Source organism: Triturus cristatus, chromosome 4_1, assembly GCF_964204655.1.
Source record: "Triturus cristatus chromosome 4_1, aTriCri1.1, whole genome shotgun sequence".
In the NCBI taxonomy this organism is placed as follows: Eukaryota; Metazoa; Chordata; class Amphibia; order Caudata; family Salamandridae; genus Triturus; species Triturus cristatus.
Window position 1 is genome coordinate 1,214,493,842 of NC_140585.1, and position 23,600 is coordinate 1,214,517,441.

The window sequence follows — 23,600 nt, forward strand, 5'->3', positions numbered from 1 at the left end:
CACAGCAGCAGCCCAGGAAGTAGTCAGCATACTCCAATAGGTTAGAACAATCTCCTTGTCAAGTTTGGAAAGGCCAGGATCCCCAGGAGCCATGGCTTGTTCCTAGTCCAGCCCAGACACCAACACAGACCTACAGAAGTGGGACTTCTGCATCAGAGAGGCCATCATCAACAGTAGCCCTGTTGTCCTGTTTTGTCCCCATCTCCAGGTCAACAAAAAATGGGAGAGCCTCCAATGGAATCGGCCCATCAGACAACACATCTCTGCACTCGGACCTACCAACAGTGCACCCTTGCTCTAGAGACTCTCAAGAGCTGAGCCTCCCTTTTGGTACTTCTGGACTGGTCCCCCAGTCTGCACCTGTAGCCATTCTTTGCAGGTACTTTTCCCCATGGACTTCAATGTGTATCATTTGAGGTTACCATGGCGAAAAACACCTCTGCACACGGACACCCCAAGGCAGGTACACTTGAACTGTTGGTGCTTCCTTGGACACCTTAAATCCAGAAGGACAGTCCTGTAAGTCGTTTACAAGTGACCATATGCAGTGTATGTGTCTCCCATAGGATAACGTTATCGCATTAGAGGATCATGCCTCAAACAGGACAGCTGTATTTTCTCTGTTTTTTTTTTTTAAATCGCTAACACAAAAAGTACTCACCTGATCCCGAAGATCTTTGTGTCTAAAATTATATAAAAGTATATGCTATTTTTCAAAATTGGTCTCGAGTTTCTTCTTGAGTGTGTGTCTCATTTATTGACTCGCCCACACTACCACAAAAGAGAGCATTTGGGATTATTAATTTAAGCCCTGTAAGCCAATAAGGGTTGTCTGATCTTTTTACATAGTGTGCTGCATTTTGGTCCACTACATAAAAAGCTAGGTTCCTACACAGGCAACATAACCAAACACCTGGGGCTCAAGTAGTGTTTGACATAATCAACAACTCTATCCAAAGCGGCATGTACAGGTAAGGGTTTGCCTGGATGTAAGAGAGCTCAATTAGTTCCAACAATTTCTTTCCTTTTCCCAGAGAGCATTTATAGCACCTCACAGTTAAGAAGAGGTCTCCACAATCTTGAGGTTGGTCAGTATCTTTCCCCTCAAAATATCTCTTCAACATACAAGTGTTCCCAGCGCTCAGGCAACTGGTCGTTCAGTTAAGAAACACCACCTCTGTTTTGAGGTCAAGGAGGGGATAAGGATGGGGTACTAGCTTAAACGTCATGCAGTAGTGGATGTGATAAAAATGATCATCATTTATCCAACTCTTGATGCTAGTCCAGATGGTTATACCTCTCTTCACCAAATGCCCACAATCCTCCAAGCTCAAGGAAACCATCCCATTAGTCATGGGAAGGGGCGATCACTTAAATTACCAACTCTCCTCTTCCAACATTAATATAATTACTATCATTCTGTAATTATTGCACATGCTAAAGCCGCTGCCTACCATCAAACTACTTTAAAAATGGTTCTGAGGACTTCATTAACTCCAGACTTAAACATTGAGACATGTTGGTCCTCACACCTACGAGATTCCAGGCACACAACCCGAATGTCCATAATGTAGCTGGACGACTATAAGGCTTCCTACAATATTGGAACCACATCTCACCTCTTACGACATAGCCACCACTGGTTGCCAATTTAACATACGCCTTCACCCACACAGCCATCGCCATCCAGGACTACCACCTCAATGTTGTTCGAGAACCTCCAGCACAAACACACCACCTCCAGAGGTTGTTCCTTCAGCCTATGCAAACCTTCATCCTCAAATACAACTGATGTTCAGCAGACCTCTCTATTAATCTGAGAATATCACAGCAAAACCATGCATAGAAACATACAAATAAGTAAATAGGTTATCAGAGTAAGAGCCCAAGACTAGGTGGTCGGTGGTTTGTTTGAAAGCCTTATTGACTGAAAAAAAGTTACCATAAAAGTATCTAATCTATATTGTATGAGGAAAGCAGGCTGCAAGGGGTTTAAATCTGCTGTAATCCCTCTACTAATACTCTTGAGAAGGAATGTAATAAATCCATTCAATTACTCCGATCCACTATGCACGGTTTGGCCTTGTAAAGGCTGAACTGAGCTCTGCTGTCCTTCAGATTTCCACCTCTACCATCTCAATGAGCTGCTTCCATTCACTTTGCGGCTGACCCTAGCTACACCGCTCTAGTCCTGCTCAGTCTACTCAGGACTGCTTTCTCTGCCTCTTGTCTCATTTCCACTTTCACTTACCTCCCAATACTGTTCCATTTTTCCCTTCTCAACTCCCTTGTGTTTGTCCCCAGTTGGGAACAAGGATTCCATATTAGCCAAATTTCAATCACATCACAGTATTTCAATCAAACCCTGTACAACAACTGTAATATGTGACTACTTCTGCCCTGTAGGGAAACTATGATACAAAACACAGGGTTCACCAAGGACATATTTTTTAGAACAAATAATTTTAGTGGCTGTAGTAATATTTGACAGTAGCGACACTTATCACGTATGTAGAATAAACCAGCACAGCCAAAGTTGGTTTATCAAAATATTCACATAGTGTGGCACAGTAGAAAAAAAAAAAAAAAAAAAAAAAACTAAAACCTAAAAAATAGACACATAATTTGGATGTACAACTAAATGAAAAAAACGTATTGTGGAAGACAAGAAGTTAAAAAATCTATTAAACAAACAGGATAGATATAGAACAGAAGCACCGACAAAGAAAGACTCCTCTCAAAGAGATACACAAAATTCCCTGAATTGAAAGATGTCCCGACGCAGCAAGGGCGGGAACATTAAGTGATAAAAACTTAACTTTAAGAGAAAACAACATTGAATACATTGAGCAATGACCTCAAAAGCTTTATGAAATTCTTTTAGCAAGCAAAGATCATTATTAGCTCAGCAGTGGTGCTTCCTAACGGCAATAATTTCTTTAGGTAAGAAACAAACAAGTTGCAGTCTTTTTTTCCTGTGACGTAAAACGAATGACAGCTCCACTGTCATCTAATACATGGGTACCGTGCTCACTGGGTCTTGTGAAGAATGAAAGGCAAAGTCGTCAATGTGGATTGGCGCACTCCATAAGGACTGCGGAACCGAATACCACATCTCACGAGGTATGTGCTCACGAACACTCTGTAGCATTAAGACTGGGAATCTTTAACAGCAATTTGTAATCATCAATGTATCATCTTTGCAGCATCACAACAGTTTTGTTCTTCTGTTACATGGAGTAAGGTCTTTGCACACAAAGATATATACATAAGGATTTTTATTAGCGACACCAGTAAGATTTCACATAAACATAGGGCTCCAAGTCATTAGCTCAATGACTGGTATTTCTACAGCCCATATGTATATACGATGCTGACTTGGAGTTTTGTGGTAGGAATTTTCACCTCTGTATTTCCCCAAGATGTGATTCATATACATTCCATACTGTGTAGCACAGACAATGTTTTTAATTCTGCTTTACTTTAAGGATTGTTACATGGCGGTTGGCAGAGGTGGCCATCTTTAAATTGTCCTGAAGAAGTCCCCGAGACATAGGTTGGGTTTGAAAAGCTTTTAGACAGTAAGATTATATACTGTTGGGTACTTCAGGACGTGCTATGAAATGTACATGTACTATTCATCAAAAGATAATAAACAGAACCATTTCTCGTTATGAAGTCACTTCACAAAGAACTTTGAATGAATACACTTGTGTTATCACATTCTATTAACCGGATATTTATTATGACTACATTTGTGGAATGAGTTGATAGCTGTACTTCCACCTGAATGTCAAGATACAATACTGATCTCCTGAAGCTGGTGCATAAATATTGTACGAGTTGTGATCCTCGTAGGGATAACTTGTGTTATGTTACATGCAGAAGTCTACCCCCTGCAAGTTTAAAGGGTGCCTTCCTTGAACTGTAAACGTTGTGTATGCCTCAGCAAATATGTGGCACAGTGGCATCCATTAAAAGTGCAGAGTGATTAGTTACACTAGCAGGATTCTAGGCCCCGGGGCACCTACTTTCTACTTTGTCTGTAACAAGCACAACCACACATATACAACAATAAATACGAAAAACTGAACTTGTACAATTCAACACATGCAATATGGCACTCCTACAAATTCATGGAAACTACAACACCGACTAGGAATAACAACAGTAGAACTGCACAAATTTGAATTGCACAGCTACACTACCACTGCACATCTGCAGAAAGACAACAGCTGCACAGCTCCCCCACGAATGTGCTTTTACAATGCAACAACTTTGCAAACAAACACCTACATCAACATAACAACTGTATTTTCATTATTTAATTTGGCCATTTCACAAACACTTCAAGGCGCAGATGTACAGCACGCCACAGATCAACATATGGTACAACAATACTGCTAATTCCCCAAAACAGCACACCTGAGCTGAAAAACAGAAATACTTTACAGAAACACATCTACAACAAATCCACAGCTCTATAGCTGCTGAAAAATTCTTTAAAATGTACACAGCTCGCTAGGTATAACAACTCTACAACCACAAAAATATTACAACATTGTTACTACAATGCAACACATACAACTACATTTCCAAATCACACCACTACCTACATACAAAACAATAATTACCAAACGACAACTACAATATAACAATGCAATTACAGCACTGAAATTACAATATCTAGAAAAATATGCCACACTGAACTCCAGGTATCCAGAGATGCTTTCAGGTCAAATACACGTACACAACTCAATAAAAAAACAACCATATATTGCATTTGTTTTGCTTTTTTACTACAGCACTTAGTACCAAACCAGGGCTATTTCAAAGTACTCCCCCTTTCAGAAGTTAAAGGGTCAGAGGCACAGGATGTTCAAGGGATTTACCTCTGATCGAGCAATGTGGTTCAGTGGGGAAGCAAGGGTTAGAAATCCTCTTCCTGGTTGCATAGCTTAAGGTAAATATTTTTGTTTTATTTGGTGTAGGGCTCTTTGTGACTTTATCCTGAGAAAGTTGATCCTGTTTTCCACTGTAAGAAATTGAATTATTAGTTGGGGTGGGTGATTACCCAATTTAAGGAATATTCATGAACCTTTTCAGGTGAACCCTGCAAGTCACTAAATTAAACTGAGCTAAACCCCTTGGGCATTATGGCTCAGAGCAGAGAGGCTTAACTTAGGGGAATGTGTAAAGGATTTATGCAATGGCAAAACAGTAATACAGTAAAAATGACAACCAATAAAAACAATAAGAATCCACAAACCAAATTAGAAAAATAAAGAACAATTGAATAAACTGATAAAATGATATCAAAATGACAAGAATCCAATAAGGGAATGGTCATATGAGCTTTTAAAGATTTAAGGGAAAAAAGAGGCAAAAAGCATAAAATGGCAATGAAAGTCTATGGTCACGGTACACCAGGTCATAGGAGCAATTTTAGGCTGCTGTGATGGAGCGTATGTCAGATTCACCAACCAGATTCGTCCAGTTAAAGATGTTAGCTTTTGACTTAATCTTTTATGTCCTAACTTACCACAGGAGTATACTCATATGGCCCCCAGGACTTCTGGAGAGGCGGTTGGGGTGTGAGGCAAAGTCCAACAGCAGGGTCCAGTTGCCACCGGTGAGCTGGCTACTTCCAAGAAAAGGCCTCTTCCAGATTACTGTCGCCCGTAGCCACATAGGTCACTTAACTGACCCTTGGATTACAGTTCTTTGTCCATGGTCCAAGAGGGAGCAGATCCAGTCCTTCTGGTCTCCTCTCAGGTTACAGAAAGCAGGCCTATTCCTCTTTTGATCTTCTGCAGGTCCAGAAGTGCCACATGTATTCCTGGCACAAGCTAGTGTGGCTGAATGACTCCTGGGTGCACTAACTAAACAAGGTAAAAATTCCCAGTAGTTACCCTACCCACTTTTACAGGAGTTTTTGCCTAACTACAAACTTGCCCAAAATGCTATGTGTTAAAACATTTTAGCTTAAGCTACACTAAACTTGGGCTCTGAGGGCTGGGTATGTGTGTGTGTGTGTGTGTGTGTGGGCAGTGTACTGTGGTAAGTCTAGTGTCCTCCCATATCTAACACTAAAATCCAGTCTGAGGCAGGCACTGTACCCACAAAAAACCCAGACAGATGCCTGGTAGGATAAAACCAGGGTCCTTCAGCAAGTGGAAACATAAGAAAGGTGTTGGCATCCCCGTTCGCTCGCAATCAAGTTTTCCCCAAGTGTTGCGTGTGATTTAACAGACCTGCCAGGCATGATTTGACAATATAGGGTCAAAAGTGTGTCTACAGCCACCACACCACATAATCTGTGGGGTTCAGAGGAGTCATCTCTGCTTATTCATGTTACCAACTGTTTGCCACTAGGAGCCATTTAAACCTTTTTCACATGTTCACTGTTCAAGGCTGAGCACAGGCTGGGAGTTGGCAGAGGCATATGCTCATTAGCCATCTAACAGTTCAGGCAAGGGGTAACTTTCTAAGTTGCCTTTCCTTAATATTTATTAAAAATCCAACTTTACAATTGAATTGGGCTTTTAATAAATATAAAAAATAGTGGTTTAAATTTTAAATTATTTTTCTAGCTGATACCATCACTGAGATACAGTATTAGTATTGTAATCTGTACTACTGCTTTCTAAATGAGACATCTAGGTCTGCCACCAAGAAAATCACTTTTTGGGCCATGTCATTGTAGGGAGATGGTAATGTTAACTTTCAACATGTCCCACTTTTAAATACCATACATCCTACAGTGTGGGCTACAAGACTTAAAAGGAGGTGAGACACTAATATTTACAAGGGAGGTTTTACCTGTCACAAAGGGGAATTTTAACAGAACACAATTCAGCAGTAAGGCTACAGATGGTAGGCGTGAAGTCATGTTTGTTTTGCCACTGTACTGTGGCATCCACGGGTAGCACTTAACTTCCAGACCCTGGGTACACTTTGTACAGAATATGTCAAGTACTTACAAGCAAGATAAATATACAAATTAAGACTAAAGCTATTCAACCATTTAAAGTGGGAGCACAAGCGCCCTACTCCTGGTTAGCAGGGGTAAAGTGCACAGACTTCTAAATCCAGCAGAAATCTAGGGTCCAGCAAAAAGGTAAAAAGTCTAGGTTGACCTTGCAGAAATGGCAGCTTTCCTAAATCCACGTACAAAGTAGAGTGAACTTGTAGTGTCTTGGGGATGAGTGGGGATTTTTAAGGCACTCTTTGACCTTGAGTCAGGCTGTATGTGTGAAAGTTGGACAGTTGGAAATGGATCTGTCAGCTGAGTATTATGTTACATTTTGTTGCAGAACAGTCATCCTTGGCAAGATAGCTCTCTTGGAGACTACTGAAGTTTAAGACTCTTTGGATGTCTTTCTACAGCACAGATTCTCACCATGAGACGAAAAGAAGCAAAGTATAGGCAAAGAAATGTATGCTCTACATAAAAAATTATCATCCACATATTTTGATGATAATTAGCCTCCCTTTTAATGAAAAAGGACCTGCTTCATGTGATGGTCGCAAGCACATCAGGTACATTAAGCGCTGAAAGACCCACATTAAGTAAACAATGATCTAAAAAGAATATTCAGGTACAACACACATTCTTCGGCTATAGAACAGACTCAAAGACACTTCTGCACCTACCTCCACAATTGGATAGTAGCAGTACTTCCAGTACCAGAAGTCTTTGGAAAAATGGCCGATAAGGTGGGACTCGGGTACAAATGGGTGAAATGTTTCTCTCCCCTCAGTGTCCCTGGAGTCCCCTGCTAGCACGCCCATCTTCTCCATGCACTGTCCCAGTGCCAAATCTTCCACGGATGTGGTGTGGCTGCAAACCTTTGTGCTAAAACCATTCACAAAACGCTTGAGGGCCTCTTTACTAAGAACATAGCCAGCACCACCACTCATGTAGCCTTGTTTAACGTAGGGCTTGAAGTGTTTGCCAAAGTATATGGGCTGATCGGGGGTGTAGTTGGCAAGTAGAAAGCGCAAGTTATCAACAATCACATAGGTGTCATCATCGGCCTTTAGAAACCAGTCTGCCTCATCGAGGTGGTTGTCATGTGCATACTGGAAAGCCTTGATGGTTTTCCAGTAGAGCTGGTCCCGGCCTTCCTTAGTGTCCAGGCCTATGGTGGGAAACTTGTCATCTGTCACTGAGCTCATGAAGAGCACAATATTACAGTGCCGCGTCCATGTGGCCTTCAGGTGTTTGGCTTTCGTTTCCAGGTTATTTGGGCCCGTCATGATCCAACAGAGGATCCGCACCTTACTGTAGAGTTCATCACTAATTTGGCTGTCTTCTCCTGAAAAATGTTAACACAGATTGATTATGCAGCATAAATTATGATTGATGCACCCCCCCCCCCCCACCCCCACCTTTATCACTTGTACTTTTCTGTAATAAACAGACTGAAAATCATTGGACATGCAAGGAAGAAAAGGATCGATAACAATTCATTGTGGTTAACAAAAACGTGCTATGAGGTATAGAGGCCTGATCTAGGAGTCAGAAAAAACTATTTATGAGCAAAGAATCTGTGCTGAAAAGATACTCAATGGTATCAAGCCTGGGTAAGGATTTAGAGTACACAGAAGAGCACTGGTCTGAACGAATTTTCTATCATAATGACATTACTAACCTGTAACAATAGCAATACTCACGTGTGGGTATCTCCTATGGAGTTACCAGCTTATTATAAGGGTCCTCTATGATCCTAAGCATCGCTGCAACTCTTAATATACTATTCTGGGGCCCATGCTCGTCATTTTACTTTCCTCCATTCTGTAGTAAGTTCAACGACACTGACAGACTCAAAATGCCTACTGCATGCAGCTGTAGTTTTCTTTTTTGGAAACTTTTCAACAGGGCGGAGCATGTCATTCACACGAGGAACAACAAGCTGGTAATAAAGCTGATAAGCCATTGTTACAGGTGAAGAACATATTCCCCTGCAGCATTGAATCTTCTCGAGTTATGTTATGTTCAAATTGATTATTTGTATAGTGCTCTAATCACCCGAGAGGGTACTCAGGATTTTGGGCAGGTGTTTGGTACCCTAGCTTCTTAGAGGAAGAGCCAGGTCTTCAAGTTCTTGTGGAATTCTGAGTAACAAACCTGTTGGACGATTCCTCACTTACTGCACAGTTCCTTACAACACCTTTCGAAGACTTTAACTGACAGCCAGTCCACATCTGTCTCCTCCATTCAGATGCATCATAAACCTGTTTTGACATTATTCATTAGAAGGCCCCTTCCGTAAGCTCTAAGATGACATGCGTGGGTCTGCAAAAATTGTTTTATGCAGTACACTGCATGTTGCCTTAGGGGGCTTATGTAAAGTGTCATCTAAAGTCTTACCAACACATTTAATTTCTTTAGTTTTCGTTGTTTTTGAAGTTGTTCAATATAACCTTTCATTACTTTTCAAGACGTGACCAAAAGACAGAGGATTGTGACTCTCCAAGAGGATAGAAACACCGCAAAACAATTAATACATATGTATCCATTGATAGCTCTAGTCGGATCACAAGGTTGCTGGAAGAACCCTGCTTCTTCAGACATATATCTGGAATGGTTTGAATAACTTTCATGCGTAGCGTATCCTCGTCGTTATGGGTCTCACCATTTTGAGAGCCATAAAGTATTCAGACATTGGAAACCTCAGGCCTATCAAGCCATTGCAAGACAGCGCTGGCAGTAGCCGCCACCTGTGTTCTGCCTCCTTGCTGGGCTCTAGGTGAACGAAAGAGCTTCAGTACTATATAACAGAGCTTCTAACGCCGCAGCTCATATCAATGTGTGAAGGGGATCGCTGTAGGGAGGCTGTGGGACTGTATGGAGTCCTCTCCAGCCACCACCAAGCCCTTCTCCAGGGAGCCCAGCTCTTAATGGAAGGATATCTGATAACTTCTTATCACTTGGGCCCTGGTGAACCCAGATGGAAAAAGCCACATTTTACCTTCGCCTGCAGCCTATCACGAATTAACCACTCAAAGGTGAAATGAGGTGGTGCTCATGGGAGAGTGAGGGATGGCAAAACATTTTTAGACTTGTACTTGAGGTAACTGATGGAAAAAATGTATATGGAATGCTCGCTATATGTAAAGTAATGTACATATGTAGGTTGATGTTCCAATTACTCTTTTAATTACGATTTCCATATTGCTTTATACACAGTGAATTGTTTTGGTACTTGATAAGTGTAGCAGCGGCTGTTCAGTGTGGGACGGGGCAGGGCTGTCAGAGCAGAGTGTGCATGACGATTTAGCCAGCTGTTTTGAGCCGCTCTAACAGTCATGCGCACTTAGTATCTTCTCCACCCAGCTGTATTGCACAGCCTGGGTGGAGAACATGCACAGATGCTACTCCCTGTCTGAGCGTCGAAAGAGGCTGCTTAGACCCATCACAATGATGTGTTGACAGCAGCATTGTGATTGGCTTAGGGAAGCCTGTGTGCTGCCTGCTTCCAGGAGACACGGCGGCCGTGCACAGGTAAGTTTTATATATACACTTTTTCACCCGTGCCGCCTGTTCTGTACCAGCTGCCACTGGATTACTGATATTACTTAATCTAGACTAGATAAAGAATAAGTGAAGATCAGCAAAGATTCAGATATATCACTTGCATGGCACACAGTGATGTTTGCATCGGCTGCATAACCTGCTGGCCTATTTTACAGGCATCGCAACTTGTGATCAGGAGGTTGCAAAAATAAGGTCTGCAATAAAATCAGTGGCACAATGAGACCTCTTTTGAGTATATGTTCATGTGAGCTAAACGTTACATTAGTGTTTTGCAGCAAGGACATAAACCCTATGACTTATTATACAGTGATGCAGACCCATGACCTGCTGGTGGTGCACAGAGCTCTGCATAGGAGCATTAACCCCCTGAGCTCTCTTATTCCTAATACACCCAGAGACTTGCTAGATACTTGTAAATCTCTTCATGAAGTGTCTCCAGCTCATTCGATATCCTACAGTGTGGTCTGTTTGTGACTAATACTGTAGGACAGATGAGCTGGTTTGTTAGATAGTCATGGGTGGGATCAAAAACATTTGCCCTCAGCGCTATTACAAGTCTGTTGTGCAAACACCCTTTACCGCCTAATCAGGAAAGTGGGTTAGTGGTATTACGAGACAAGAGAATGTATCCATGTTCAAGGAGGAGGACTAAAGATGTGTTACAAAACAACATAACACAATCACACTAAAATACAGCCACATTACAAAGACACAGCATACTACTATAATAATACAATAGTTGTACAAGAGTGCAATACAACAGCATTAACAACAACTCACCAACATATTTAAAATACCGTACAACTAGGCTAGAAAAATGACACCACACCTAAATCATAACGTAACAGCCAACGAATAAAAGGCAATATATTCCACAAAAACACACAAAACACTACAACAACATAACAACCCCTTAACATAACAAACACATCAACAAGGAAAGGCCACAACAACAAGAAAACACACAACAAATACAAAACACACAAACGTAACAAATGAACACCGCAGCGCAACGCATCAATGGGATACAGATACTGCACTTAAACATGGGAGCAACACAAAACACACAAAAACACAATGTATCAACAATCACATTATGCAAACAAAACACACCTACACTACACACAACAGTGCATAAAACACTAACATCTCAACAAAATATAAGACGACAACAAAAGAACACAACAACACAACTGTGTTGGGTTAGTGTATTAAGGTTCATTACATAGTGTGTTAATTTGTTGCTGTATCATGTTAATGTGCTGCTGTATTTGTTGTGTTGCTATAGGGTTGGATTGAGTTGTATTTGGTTGTGGTGTTTTGTGTTTGTTCTACAGATTGTAAACGTGCACATTTGGACTAAATTATGCCAATCATGCAGCTGCCACTGTTTTAAAATAAAAAATAAAAAGGACTAACATGGTACATAAGGTGATAACTCCTGAGAATGATTGATACAGGCGACACAACCTTTCCCATGTTCTAAGAGACATTCCCAGCTCGTACTCCTACAAATGGAGTACGCTATAAAAAAATTACTTAATGTGAGAAGAAGGGTTTGAGGCACTCTGAACAGTCATAGATGTCGGTCTACAATAAAATAATTGAAAAGAAACAAGCATTGGCAAAGCAAATGGGTCTAACCTTTGCCGGCTCTTTTCTCTTACATCATGGCCCAGGACACTTTGCTATGCCACTATTGGTGTTCTGCACAGTTCAATACCATCTGGTTCAGGAAGAATACTTCTAACTTGTGCAAATTATTAAATGAAATAAGGAATCAAAACCAACCACAAAAAGATGTGGTGATGGTGCATATAATGTCTCAATTGAACGTCTACCTAGGACCTAGTGTCTCCTAGAATGCTTAACATATTGGATTTAGTCTTCCTCATTCGAAATATTCAGCATTGTAGTAGACTTTAGGTCATACGTAGACGTGCAAGTGAGACATTATCTGCACTATCACAGCATCTTTTTGTAGTTGCTTTTGATTTCTCTTGGAGGATCTGTGGTGAATGTACCTCACTCTTGTGTTCAAATTTTATTAGGTTCGATGGTTTTGACTGATTACATGGTCGCAAAACAAATATATATCAGCATTTTTTTTCCAAATATTAACGTTGATGACACTGCAAATTTATAAATATAAATTCGCCATCAGAAAATAAATATATGGACTTTAAAACCCAAAATTGTATAACAAGCAGAACATGTGTAAAAAGCATAATTGCAACAGAGAGCATCACTTAAGGTCCGAATCACACTGTAAATCTAATAAATAACTTTTCCTAACATCAGATTAGCAGGGGCAAAAAAAACAGCTTGAATAATTACCATATACTCCACTGTTGCACAGGGTAAAGACTCTTCTCTTTGGGGATCTCAACCCATCATCCCCATTTGATTTTAACAGGGAGGCTCCTGTTTGCAAGCTGGTGAACAAACATTGGCTAAGCCATTAGGTATCGTCTTTGGGACCTATTGGCTTTGCCAATGAGTTTTAGCCATGCTGCACAGCATCCATGATGCTGTGCACTATGTCTAAAGGATTTTTTTTTTTAATCCTCTGACACAGACAACAGTTTCTTTCTGTAGGTGCATGCATTCAAAATTACTTGGGTGCTTTTTTTCTGATTTTAGTTACTGGTCTGAGTTAGAATGGTAACCAAAAAGAAGAAAAGTGCCAGACAGGGAGCACAAAAGCAAATCAGGGAATGTGAGTGGGGAAGCAAAACAAGGGACGTGGGCAGCAGGGGGATGCACCATGGGGGACGGAAACAACATGACATGGAAACAAGACGAGAGGGACAGAGAAGCATATGGCGAGACAGAACAACACAGAAAGGGAAGGGTGGGGAAAAGAACACAAAGGCACATGGTGAGACAAAACACGGAGACCGGGTAAGTGAGGGCAGAGACGCACATGGCGAGAAAGAGCAACACAGAGATGCGGGGTGGAAGTACATAAGAGAGAAAACTGGATAACACACTCAATCTCAGAGAGCATTTCTAAACAGATAAATGTAGCACCAAAAGAAATGAGCAGTATAAAGACAAAGTAATGCGTCCATGCTCCAGGAGAAGGACACACTTGTAATGGGGAAGCTAAGTACACACAAGCCATCCAATAAGCATACAAATAGGACTGGCAATACTGCCAACCAATGGTAAACAATGGACGGGCTCCAAGCCTATTCGAAACTAACAAAATGTCTTGCAACAGGAAACATGCGTGTCTTAGTCGAGACCTAAAAAACACACAATGCACCTTAGCATCCACTCACCTAACTAAATTCCATGGCTCTCTCAGAGAATATTCTTAACCTACATAGTAAACTACAATTAGCTAAGTTCCAGTGTACCTTTGAACCAGCACTACGCTTTGATATTACATGCTACAGTATCCCACTACCCCAGTTCTTTAAGATGCCCAAAGTAAGACCCACTTCTTTTTCAGAGTAAAAAAAGCATTACATTACTAAGTAAACACCCATGCCTGAACAGAATAATGCTTACTTTGCCATTAAATCGTGAATGTCTTCTCCCAGCTTATTTTTAAGTAAAGCCAAAGTTTACAGAAAGGGACTCAGTGCCTTACTGATATTTGCTACTAATCCCAAATCAAGCTGTATGTACTCTTTCAGAACAGGCCAGTACAGACAAAACACCTCCTCCACATTTGTACTACTAGATTATCATCCATGTTCCATTGTGAGACAGAAATGCAATAAATGCAAGACAGAAATACACTTAAATCCATAAGGATGAGCAGTGGGCACCTGTAGCTTATACACTTCCACAAGAGAAAGAAAATCCCTTTTCCGTGTTCCCTAGACAGCTATCCAATCCCAGGCTCTCTGAAGTGCCACATGAGATTTCCAAGAAGCCTTCTGACTAAAGTCTTCCCCTAAATGTAGATATACTTAGTGAGTTTCTAATCTCAAAATGATCTTTGCCTTTCTCATGCTAGAGCTCACAACCTCAATCTGAGTACTAGTTATGAAAAGAAAATATTGAAACTACATCATCAAAGCACCCAGAGTATGTCACCAGCCTGACGGGACAAGATCCATAATTAGCCTATTAACTGCTAATTGTAGCATTTGGACATGCGGTCCTCAATGTAAGCATAGTTTATTTGATTGAGTCTCCTTGAGGTACATTAGGAAACTGGCGATACACCCAAATAGGAAATGGGCCAGGATACATGCTGCATTTTGCACCCTCTTGAAGAAGTGTTGTCCTCCAACAATCAACAACTATACCCAGGCATTTGAGTGGAGTGAGCTACTAATTCTAAAGGGACTTTTGGCAATCCCATTTTTATTCCATTTCAGCCCAAAGAGTTGCAGATCAACCATATCCAATTCATTCGATTGTTCTAAAACATCACACGTACTGCCATGCCCTTCATTTTGACATCCTACTGAAGTATTATATTTAACATTATAATATTATCAGTAACTGAGCAGTGTACAAAACCCAATTTGTTATACTGGATTTATACTGCTTTCACCAAATGATTTAAATGTGGGATTGACTCCAAAAGGTTTATTCTATAGTTTAAAGCAGGGTTCTCTAAAGTCGGCCCTGGAGGCCTGGATCCATGCCAGATTTTTAGCATATCCCCATTTAGATAAATGTAGTTATCTTAAAAATCTGGCATGGATCCGGCCGTCCAGGAATAACTTCGGAAAACCCTGGTTTAAAGTGTCTTCTTTCCTCAATTTAGGTAAAATAAGAAAAGTGATGCTCATCAGCCAGGTATACCTTGGTTTCAGTGATACTGTGTACAAGGGACCCTCAGGTGCTGTGCCCAAAGGAATTTAGGTCTGACTGCAGAACCCGCACAAGACTGCCGTCATGTTGTAGGCCAGCAATAGCAAATAGGCAGTCTATTCCTTTTTATGCGAGTCCACTGTTGTCTGGTTATAAAAAAAGCCTCTTCCAGGACTGGGAAAGAGCCAAGCCACCTGTACATCTCCACCGTAGAGCTGCTGCTCATCTCGTGGGGCTAGGCGGCTTTGAAGGTCTCAGTAACTTGGTGGTACAAGGACCACAAAACAGGAAGCAGTGCGGTGAGAGAGTTGTGGTGTTACACGCCCAGCACAGGAACGAGCACGGCACCGGAGGCAGGCCCGCTAGGTCTGGGTGCGGCTTGTGGTGTTAGTGCAATTTCTGGTTCTTCGTTCTGCCTTCACTAGTGGCCTCTCAGTGCAAAATTTTCTGCAGCCATCAAAGCTGAAGCAGGAGCGAGCCCGGAGCTAAAGCCTAATCGCAGCAGCATTCACCAATTTCCACCGGCACTCATTCCACCTTATAAGATGAAACAATGACCCAGAGACACTGTCAAGGAAATGCAAGAGAAGTAAAGTATCCTGTGCAGGCATGATGACGGGGCAGTGCAGGCACCTAAAGCCCAGGGGGCTGGGTAGACGGTAATAAGACCCAGAACCTAAAACCTAGACTGAGAATCAGGAGCCTGGTCCAGCTGCAATAGGTGTCTAGGCCAATCTTCGGGACCAGACCAAATCTGACCAGAAGCAGTCACGATCTAACATGACCATTCCCTCCCGGGCTGCCTGTAAGATATCTTGCTGACATCCCTAAAAACCAGTCCCTTATCAGCCAGTAGGCCCACAGTGTGTTTCTCCTTATCCTCCTGCCCATCAGCCAGCTGCAGCACAGAAATCTGGTCTACTGCATGAACCTGAATACCTAGAAGGAAGCTACTAAGCCGCAGCAAGGCTGCAGTAGTGGGGTTAATAGCAGGGAAGTTATATCCACCACCCTCCTCGACAGTGAAGGGTGCTTGAAATCAACAAAGAGCTGCACAAAGTCATTCTCAGCCCCTCTAGCCTCAACGAAACTCATCACCCAGTATTTTAAAGCTTTTCGGGACACAATCACAGCATGTAAGAAAAATGTTGAAAGTTTTACCAACAGTCTGAATGACACCCTGGCACCGGGCCTTAATGCATCTAAGAGATTCAGGACTCGTTCCAGCCAGAGGCGAAATGGAGACCCGACACTTCCAGGTGCATCAACCAACTGTTTAAACTAGCACTTGTCACTATTCTGTGCAGGAACCGATGAATCAGAAGGCATAGGATGCAAAGAAGGGTCAAAAAACCCGCTCAAGCAGTAAGCAGTCAACAGGAATGATGGTACTATAGAAACCAGAGCGAGATATTCACCTACAGTCAAGTGCAACATAGTAACAATCGCCCAAATTCATACCAATCAATTTGCTACCTCTCCGACTGTACATTCAGAGCTAGGAATCTGAAACATATGCAGAAAGGCGGGCCCTATCACGAACTACGCAACCTTTCTCCATAACAATGAATCACAAATTGCTAAAACGTTGGAGTTAACCACAAAGCCACACAGAGTTCTTGGATTAAGCATGAACATTTTAAGCCCTTTCAATCTGCTGATCCATTTATGGCCTCTATTAGTGCCTCCCAAGATGCGATGGCCAGAGCACTGCTACAACAGTCATCTCAAATGGAGCTACAAATTGACTCACTACAAAAATTGGCCCTCTGCTTAGCCGTCTTGGGCACCAAACTGGATTTCGTTGAAGCCAAAATCCAGAGCAAGGTGAAGGGAGGCCGCTGCCAGTGCACTCCATTCATTGATAAATTGAGCTCACTTCCAGAAGCTCTATCAGATTTGGTTGATATACTCAAAAGCATAGCCGAAACACCTAAAATTAGCGATTACTTAGCAGCAAATCTTGTCACCTTAAAAGTGAGAGAAAAACATGAAATCTCACCAATGGAGGCAAGGAAGGGACCCCCAAGAGCAATGCTGGGAACAAAGCCAGACATCGCTCGAAAACGGATAGTCCTCCTACCTCGAGATCATCACACATAACATCGCTCCATATGTTAAGGATGGCAGCAAGGAGGTAAAACTCCTTCCAAATCAAAATACTCAGCCTCTGCCGTGAAAAGTGAAGAAAAAACTAAGGAAACTACTTAAGAAAAGCTCAACAGCGAAAACAGCAACACTAGCGCTTAATGCATGCACGCCACCCACACCCTCAATCATGTGTGAAGCCGTAACCCTGCACCCAATATTTGGCACCAGGGAGAGCCCAGAGGTCAAACAAGAAGCTGCCTCTCAAAAGTACAGAAAAAACAACGACAGATGCCAATACTGATGATAAAGTCCTATAAGATTTAAACCCGGCGAAAAAACTCCAAGTCAATGTACACCGTTACTATTCAATAGTGTTTATTCATCGAACCTTATTTTAGTCCATTTTTATCTTTTTTTATAGACAACAACACTTTATGTACAAAACACCACAAGAGACTGTATAGAAGAAAATTTAGAGAAAAATTATGCACCAATCATACAATGACCTGCCAAAGTTTGGCCTATCTTCCATTCACATTCATATCTAATCTACCATACAACATTCCCCATTCACCAACAACTTGCAAAATCCACAGTCTTCTCATAGTTTTCAAATTTATACAACAAGGGTCAAAGACCAAACAAAGAAAAAAGTTCAGAGTCTAACTTGGTTGTGCATACCATGTAAGCAAATCAAATGAATCAATATAGAGAGTATAAAAAATGCACAATTTTACTAGAACTTTTTTGAAAAAACTATATCTATGTACAATTGTTTGGCAAGTAACAGATGGTCTACGCGTTTCGAACCCTCATGTCGCTGGGGTTCTCATCAGTACCAAAACAACTGTGAAAAAGAGAAAAAAGAAGAAAGGGGACAATGTTTTAATTGAAAGACCTCAACTTTATGGCTTACAAGCGCTTCTACTACGTGGTTCCACTGAAATGGTCTTCCCTATTTACAGCGTGGCAACTGAATAGCATTCAAAGCTTCAATTGAATGACGACTCTACAACGAAGAAAATCAAGAAACACGAAATAAAAATCCGTCAACATAAAAATGTCTTGGGTCCATTTCTATTTTGTTATGTCGTTTTAAAATCCCACTTACTAGATAAGATCTTCTAATATCGTGGTGTGCAAAGTCAAGCTTCTTATATCCTTTATGCTTGTATATCAGTGGGGACCCGACTCTGAAATGAAATATTCAACCATTGATGTCATGCGCGCTGCTAAGAACAGAGTGACTGATTGATAAAGAATAAATCACTCAACATACCTTTGGAATAACGCGTATTGAACAATGTCCGATCGAAGGAGTTGTCGACTAGCGTTTGGGAATTATTTCTGAAACAGAACGGAAAACGTCTGCTAAATATGCTGCTTTAGACGGCTCACTAAAATTGCGGGTGGCGCTGCAGGATGCCTACCTTTTCCGGTGTCCTTGTACAAACGTTCATACTCTCGAACGCGCGCCACAGATCCCGACTGCAGGATAATTCACCAGGCGGCCATAGTTTGAATCCGTGCTGCTCGCAGAGTCTGCTGGGAGTTTCCAGCTTAGAATTCTGGGAGTTGTAGTTCAGAACTTACTCGACGATCGTAATATATATTGAAACACATTTCAAGGAAATGCAAGCTCCTGAAAAACATTTCAGATAATTCATTCAGACCTGTACAAGCCGTATCAAATTTCAAAATGAGCATTGCTTCACGTTGTGATAATTTCAAGTCAAGATTACCTCCTCTAAAGTCTGTTTCAACTTTTGAGATAATCGTCCAACGTAAATCTCTCTCTGAATGCGATTTTTTGTGCCAATGGTTCACAAGTGGGGCAGCTTCGACATTTTTTCTAATCTGGGATTTGTGTTGAGTGGTTCGTTGTCGAACCTCTTGATTGGTTTTTCCTATGTACAACATCGGGCATGGACATAAAATGCCATAAATTATGTTTTTACATTTCGTGATGTTTCCAATGAATTCCATTGTGGGAAAACAGAGATCCTTCGATGGTTTGGTCACAGCACACACGTGCCGCACTTGTGGTGTCCTATTACAGGTGTAAGACCCATCAGTTCTCTTGTTGTAGGTTTTGGAGGTCTTTTTAGGGCTGCCCTTACAATATAGTTAGATAGACTTTTTTCTTTTTTGAATGCAAATAATGGTACATCTGCAAAGGATGAATGAAGTTTTTGAATCAGATGCCAATTCTGATTGATGGTTTTCTTTAAAAGATTTGAATTCGGACAAAAAGTGGTTACAAAGACTTGTCGTTGTAAGGGCAATTTTTCTTTTTTCTTAACAATGTTTCCTTGGGAGTCCACCATGCTCTCTTCATGGATGATTTTACCAATTTCGTTGGGTATCCTCGATCAAGTAATCTTTCAAAGAGACTGTTGGCATGCAGTCTATATTCATCTCTATGATAACAATTGCGACAGATCCTAAGAAATTGTCCGTACGGTAGATTCTCTTTTAGACTTCTCGGATGATTACTGGTGTTAGAAATTTACTCCGCTCCCACACCGGTAAGGGTTGGTGGTAACGGGGTACTTCCAGGACATACAGTGGTAGCTTGGCTCGAGTGGTCAGGAAACAGGCACCGTGCTAAGCATACGACATACCCATACAATAACCATGCGTGCATCCGTTCCAAAAACGACTCTACACCGTAAAAATTATGAAAATATCTTTATCTTCTTTTTCTCTTAGTTGCTGATTAGATAAATAATAACACAATCACAATATACAAGCTTTTTAAATAGTGCAGGTCAAATAAATACTGGCTTAATGATTCAATAAATAGGGGTGATCATAAATAAGGAAGGTATAAATATAAGTGCAATACATACAGGCAATTAAATATTCTGAGGCAATAAATACTGTAAACCAATAAATATTGTGCATCAATAAATACTGTGGACCAATAAATACAGTGAAGCAATAAATAGGTTAAATACAATAAATACAGTGCCTCCAATAAATAATTAAAAGCTGACAGTGACACTCATAGAATCAGATCACATTTGAGATTACTATGGGCTAATTTGGCCCAGGCACAGCTCGTGGGGATGTGGAAGGCTTGAGGGTGTCTACTCCCTGGCTTGGACAAGGCTGAGGCCTAAACTGAGGTAGATCAAGGGGGAAATACCAGAGACCTGGCTCTCTCACTCTACACAACCCCTCTAAATTAGTCTCAGCTCACCCCTGGCACAGTCCAGCTGGTTCCAGCACCTCTCTAACCCCTAGAGTAGTCTCTTAGGATTCCACAGGGCCTTTGGCGCCCTCTATTCCACTTACTGCCCTTTTTCTGAAGTTCCGACGCCGCTGGAGTCGTGTCGACGCCGTGAGGCGGATCCGGTTCGATGTCGGCGGCCTCGGCACAATGTCAGTTCCTGACGACGCCGGTAGGCGGCTCCGGTTCGATGTCGGCGGCCTCGGCTCGATCTCGACCTCCAATTCGATGGCGTCGGGCAGTCTTGACTCGATGCCGACTTCGGGCGGCTCCGGTCCGATGGCGACCTCAGCTTCGATGACGTCGGCCGGCCTTGGCTCGATGTCGACTTCCGGCGACTCCGGAGTGCGATCCTCACTCCCGACCTCCGGTGCTCCTCTCCTCAGGTTTCCGGCGACTTCGGAGTGCGACCTCCACTCCCGACCTCCGGCACGATTCTCTCAGGTTCCGGCGACTCCGGAGTGCGATCTCCACTCCCGACCTCCGGTACACTTCCCCTCGGTCTCCGGCGACTCCGGAGGGCAGACTTCACTCCCCCGTCGACACCGCTCACTCGACCTTGGTTGACTTCCTCCTCGACCTCTGGTACACCTCACGTCCTCCTTTGGCGCCCTCTCACGATCTCTGGCGGCTCTGGGTACGACGTCTGCTTTTCCAGTCAGCGCCGCTTCTCCACCTCAGGCTCCAGGTCTCCAGGCTACTCGACGTCCGGCTCCAGGGAAACCAGTATCCAGGTCAGGATCTTGCTGTTCTGGGGTTCTAAGGCCTGTTCCTGCTGTCCAGGTCCTTAAGATGGTTTTTCTTGCTTCTTCCCACACAGGGCTCCAGGCCGGGCTCAGTCAGTAGGGACTAGTATCAAGGGTGGGTTTATGGACCCCACTCCAGGCACAAGTTTCCACCCCTGCTGCCTCACTCCTTCCTCCTTCAGGTTTCTGCTGCTCTCTCTTCACCAGTCAGGTGCCAACTGCCAGCTCCAACTGCCAACTCTCTGTCTTAGCTTCCCAACATTCTAAACCGCCTCCAACTGTCACAGGGCTCCAGAATGTTGCAGAAGGTTCTAGTAGGTTCCAGAGGGTGCTGGTGATGTCACAGGTGGCCACCATTTTGTGCTCCAGGGCCTCAGACAGCAGTTTCAGGGGTAGATAAAATGGCTCCCTGAATCTGCATCAATACTACAAAAACGAAAACAAATGAGGGAAAAAGGGCCAAGTCCTACATAACCCCCTTCCAGCCAAAAGCCAGGGTAGACCGATCAATGCCTTGATGGTCTTCCCTGCTTGGGGCGAGAAAAGGTGGACGCCGGCCCGCAACGGCAGGAGCTCCCGCAAGTTCTCCTCCGCTCTGGAACCCAATGGTTCCCTAACAAGCCTCCCTGGACCAACAAAACCACCCCACTGGGGCTCCCTAGCTAGTTGTGGCCAGGACCGGCCCCTGGGCCGTCCAGATGTCTCTGGCCCGGGTGATCTCGCGGAGTGGGGGGCAGTAGCCCCAGGCCTGTAGTGCCCGTTGACCACTCCGGTCCTCCTCCTTGCAGTCCTAAACTGCCTCTGGTCCTTCCTCCTGGGGTTCACACCCTTAGGCTGACCAGCCTTCAGGGGCGAGGCTCTCCTCCCCCTAACTCTCCTTCTGGGGTTCCTCACCCTACCCTGCGAGGCACCCTCAGACCAACACTTCCTCCTCAGTCTAGGGCCTTGACCCCTCAACTGATCCTTCAACCTAGGGTCTAAACCCTTAGGCTGAGTCGGTGCCCGAGGAGAGACCTTCCTCCCTCTGCACCCCCTTCCAGATTTCAGCACCCTCCTAACGGGAAAAGTACCCCTGGAAGTCAATTTCGGGGGGACCCGGTTAACAGAGGCCCCACCCGCCAGGTCAGGCAACCCCTGAGCCTGGCATCCCAGCCCAGGACCTAAACCCTGAAACTGGACCAACCCCAGAACGTCAGGCGCGCTGGTTACAGTTGCCCTGGGTCCTCCTGACACTAGGGGCTCCCCTGCACTGGAGGGCACATCGGGACAGCCTAGGCTCCCAACCTGGGGCTCCCTTGCGGAACTCTCCAGGCCCTGAGACTTCGGTTGGGGCACCTCGGGACACCTCCCCGTCTCACGCCTTCCTACAGATAGGTCGTGAGGCCCTACAACCCTCTCTCCCTGGGACCTAGCTGGGCTATCTGCCACTTCTCTCACCTCGCTGGGTTGGGAGATCCCTGCACTACCCCCTTCAGGTTCCCACCCCAATGCCTCCTCAGACACCCTGGTGATGTCATCCTGGGGTAAATAAACTTCTAGCTCCTGTGGAGCTTCCGGTATGAGGCCACCAGTGTCCTCGCTGGACACACTCATCTGGAGGGCACGCAGCTCCAACTCCTTCATCCGAAGCTCGTGCGCCATCCTTCTCTCCTCCATCTCTTTCTCCAGCCTTGCTAAGTCCCATGTGAGCTGTCTTTTCTCCCTCCGGTCTGTTAACTCCACTTTAGACAAGCCACCGCTAGAGGCACTGCTGCCCTTCCTGGAAAGTGTCCTGGGCCCCGCTGACAGGTTCCCCACCTCAGGTTGGTACAAACCAGCTCCCTCACTGTCGGGCTCTCTATCCCTGTCCTCCTCCTCAGCCTTGCTTTCTCGGCGTGCCTCCGCCCAAGCCCTTAAGCTGGTTTGGAGTGCACCCTTCTTTGCTCCTGGGGGACAATACACCCCCTCCCGCTGACAAAATTCCCTGAGTTGGGCCACAGTGTACGTTTCTAAATTCTCCAGTACAAACTCCATCTTGCCCACTCAGGTCAGAGGACAGTTATTTGCAGTAACAATGCAGGGGGGTACCTTTAATAATACCTCCTCCCACCACCAGAGCAAATTTGGAAAAAAACAAAAACCCACAATTAGGAAGGCCGCTTTGAGAAAACTCCCGGTGTAGGCCTATGGACTACCCACAGTTATTGTTGAGTATACGTAGGCA

The 23,600-nt window shown here is 43.5% G+C and overlaps 1 protein-coding gene across 2 annotated transcripts in view; it reads right to left on the reverse strand.

The window, feature by feature from the left end:
* LOC146856423 (glycoprotein-N-acetylgalactosamine 3-beta-galactosyltransferase 1-B-like) overlaps window positions 1-23,600 on the reverse strand; it is a 303,265-nt gene that overhangs the window by 53,031 nt on the left and 226,634 nt on the right. For both annotated transcript variants that reach the window (XM_085654559.1, XM_085654560.1), the window contains exon 3: window positions 7,657-8,321. In XM_085654559.1, coding sequence (XP_085510685.1) covers window positions 7,657-8,321 — 665 coding nt within the window. The remainder of the gene's footprint in view (window positions 1-7,656; window positions 8,322-23,600) is intronic.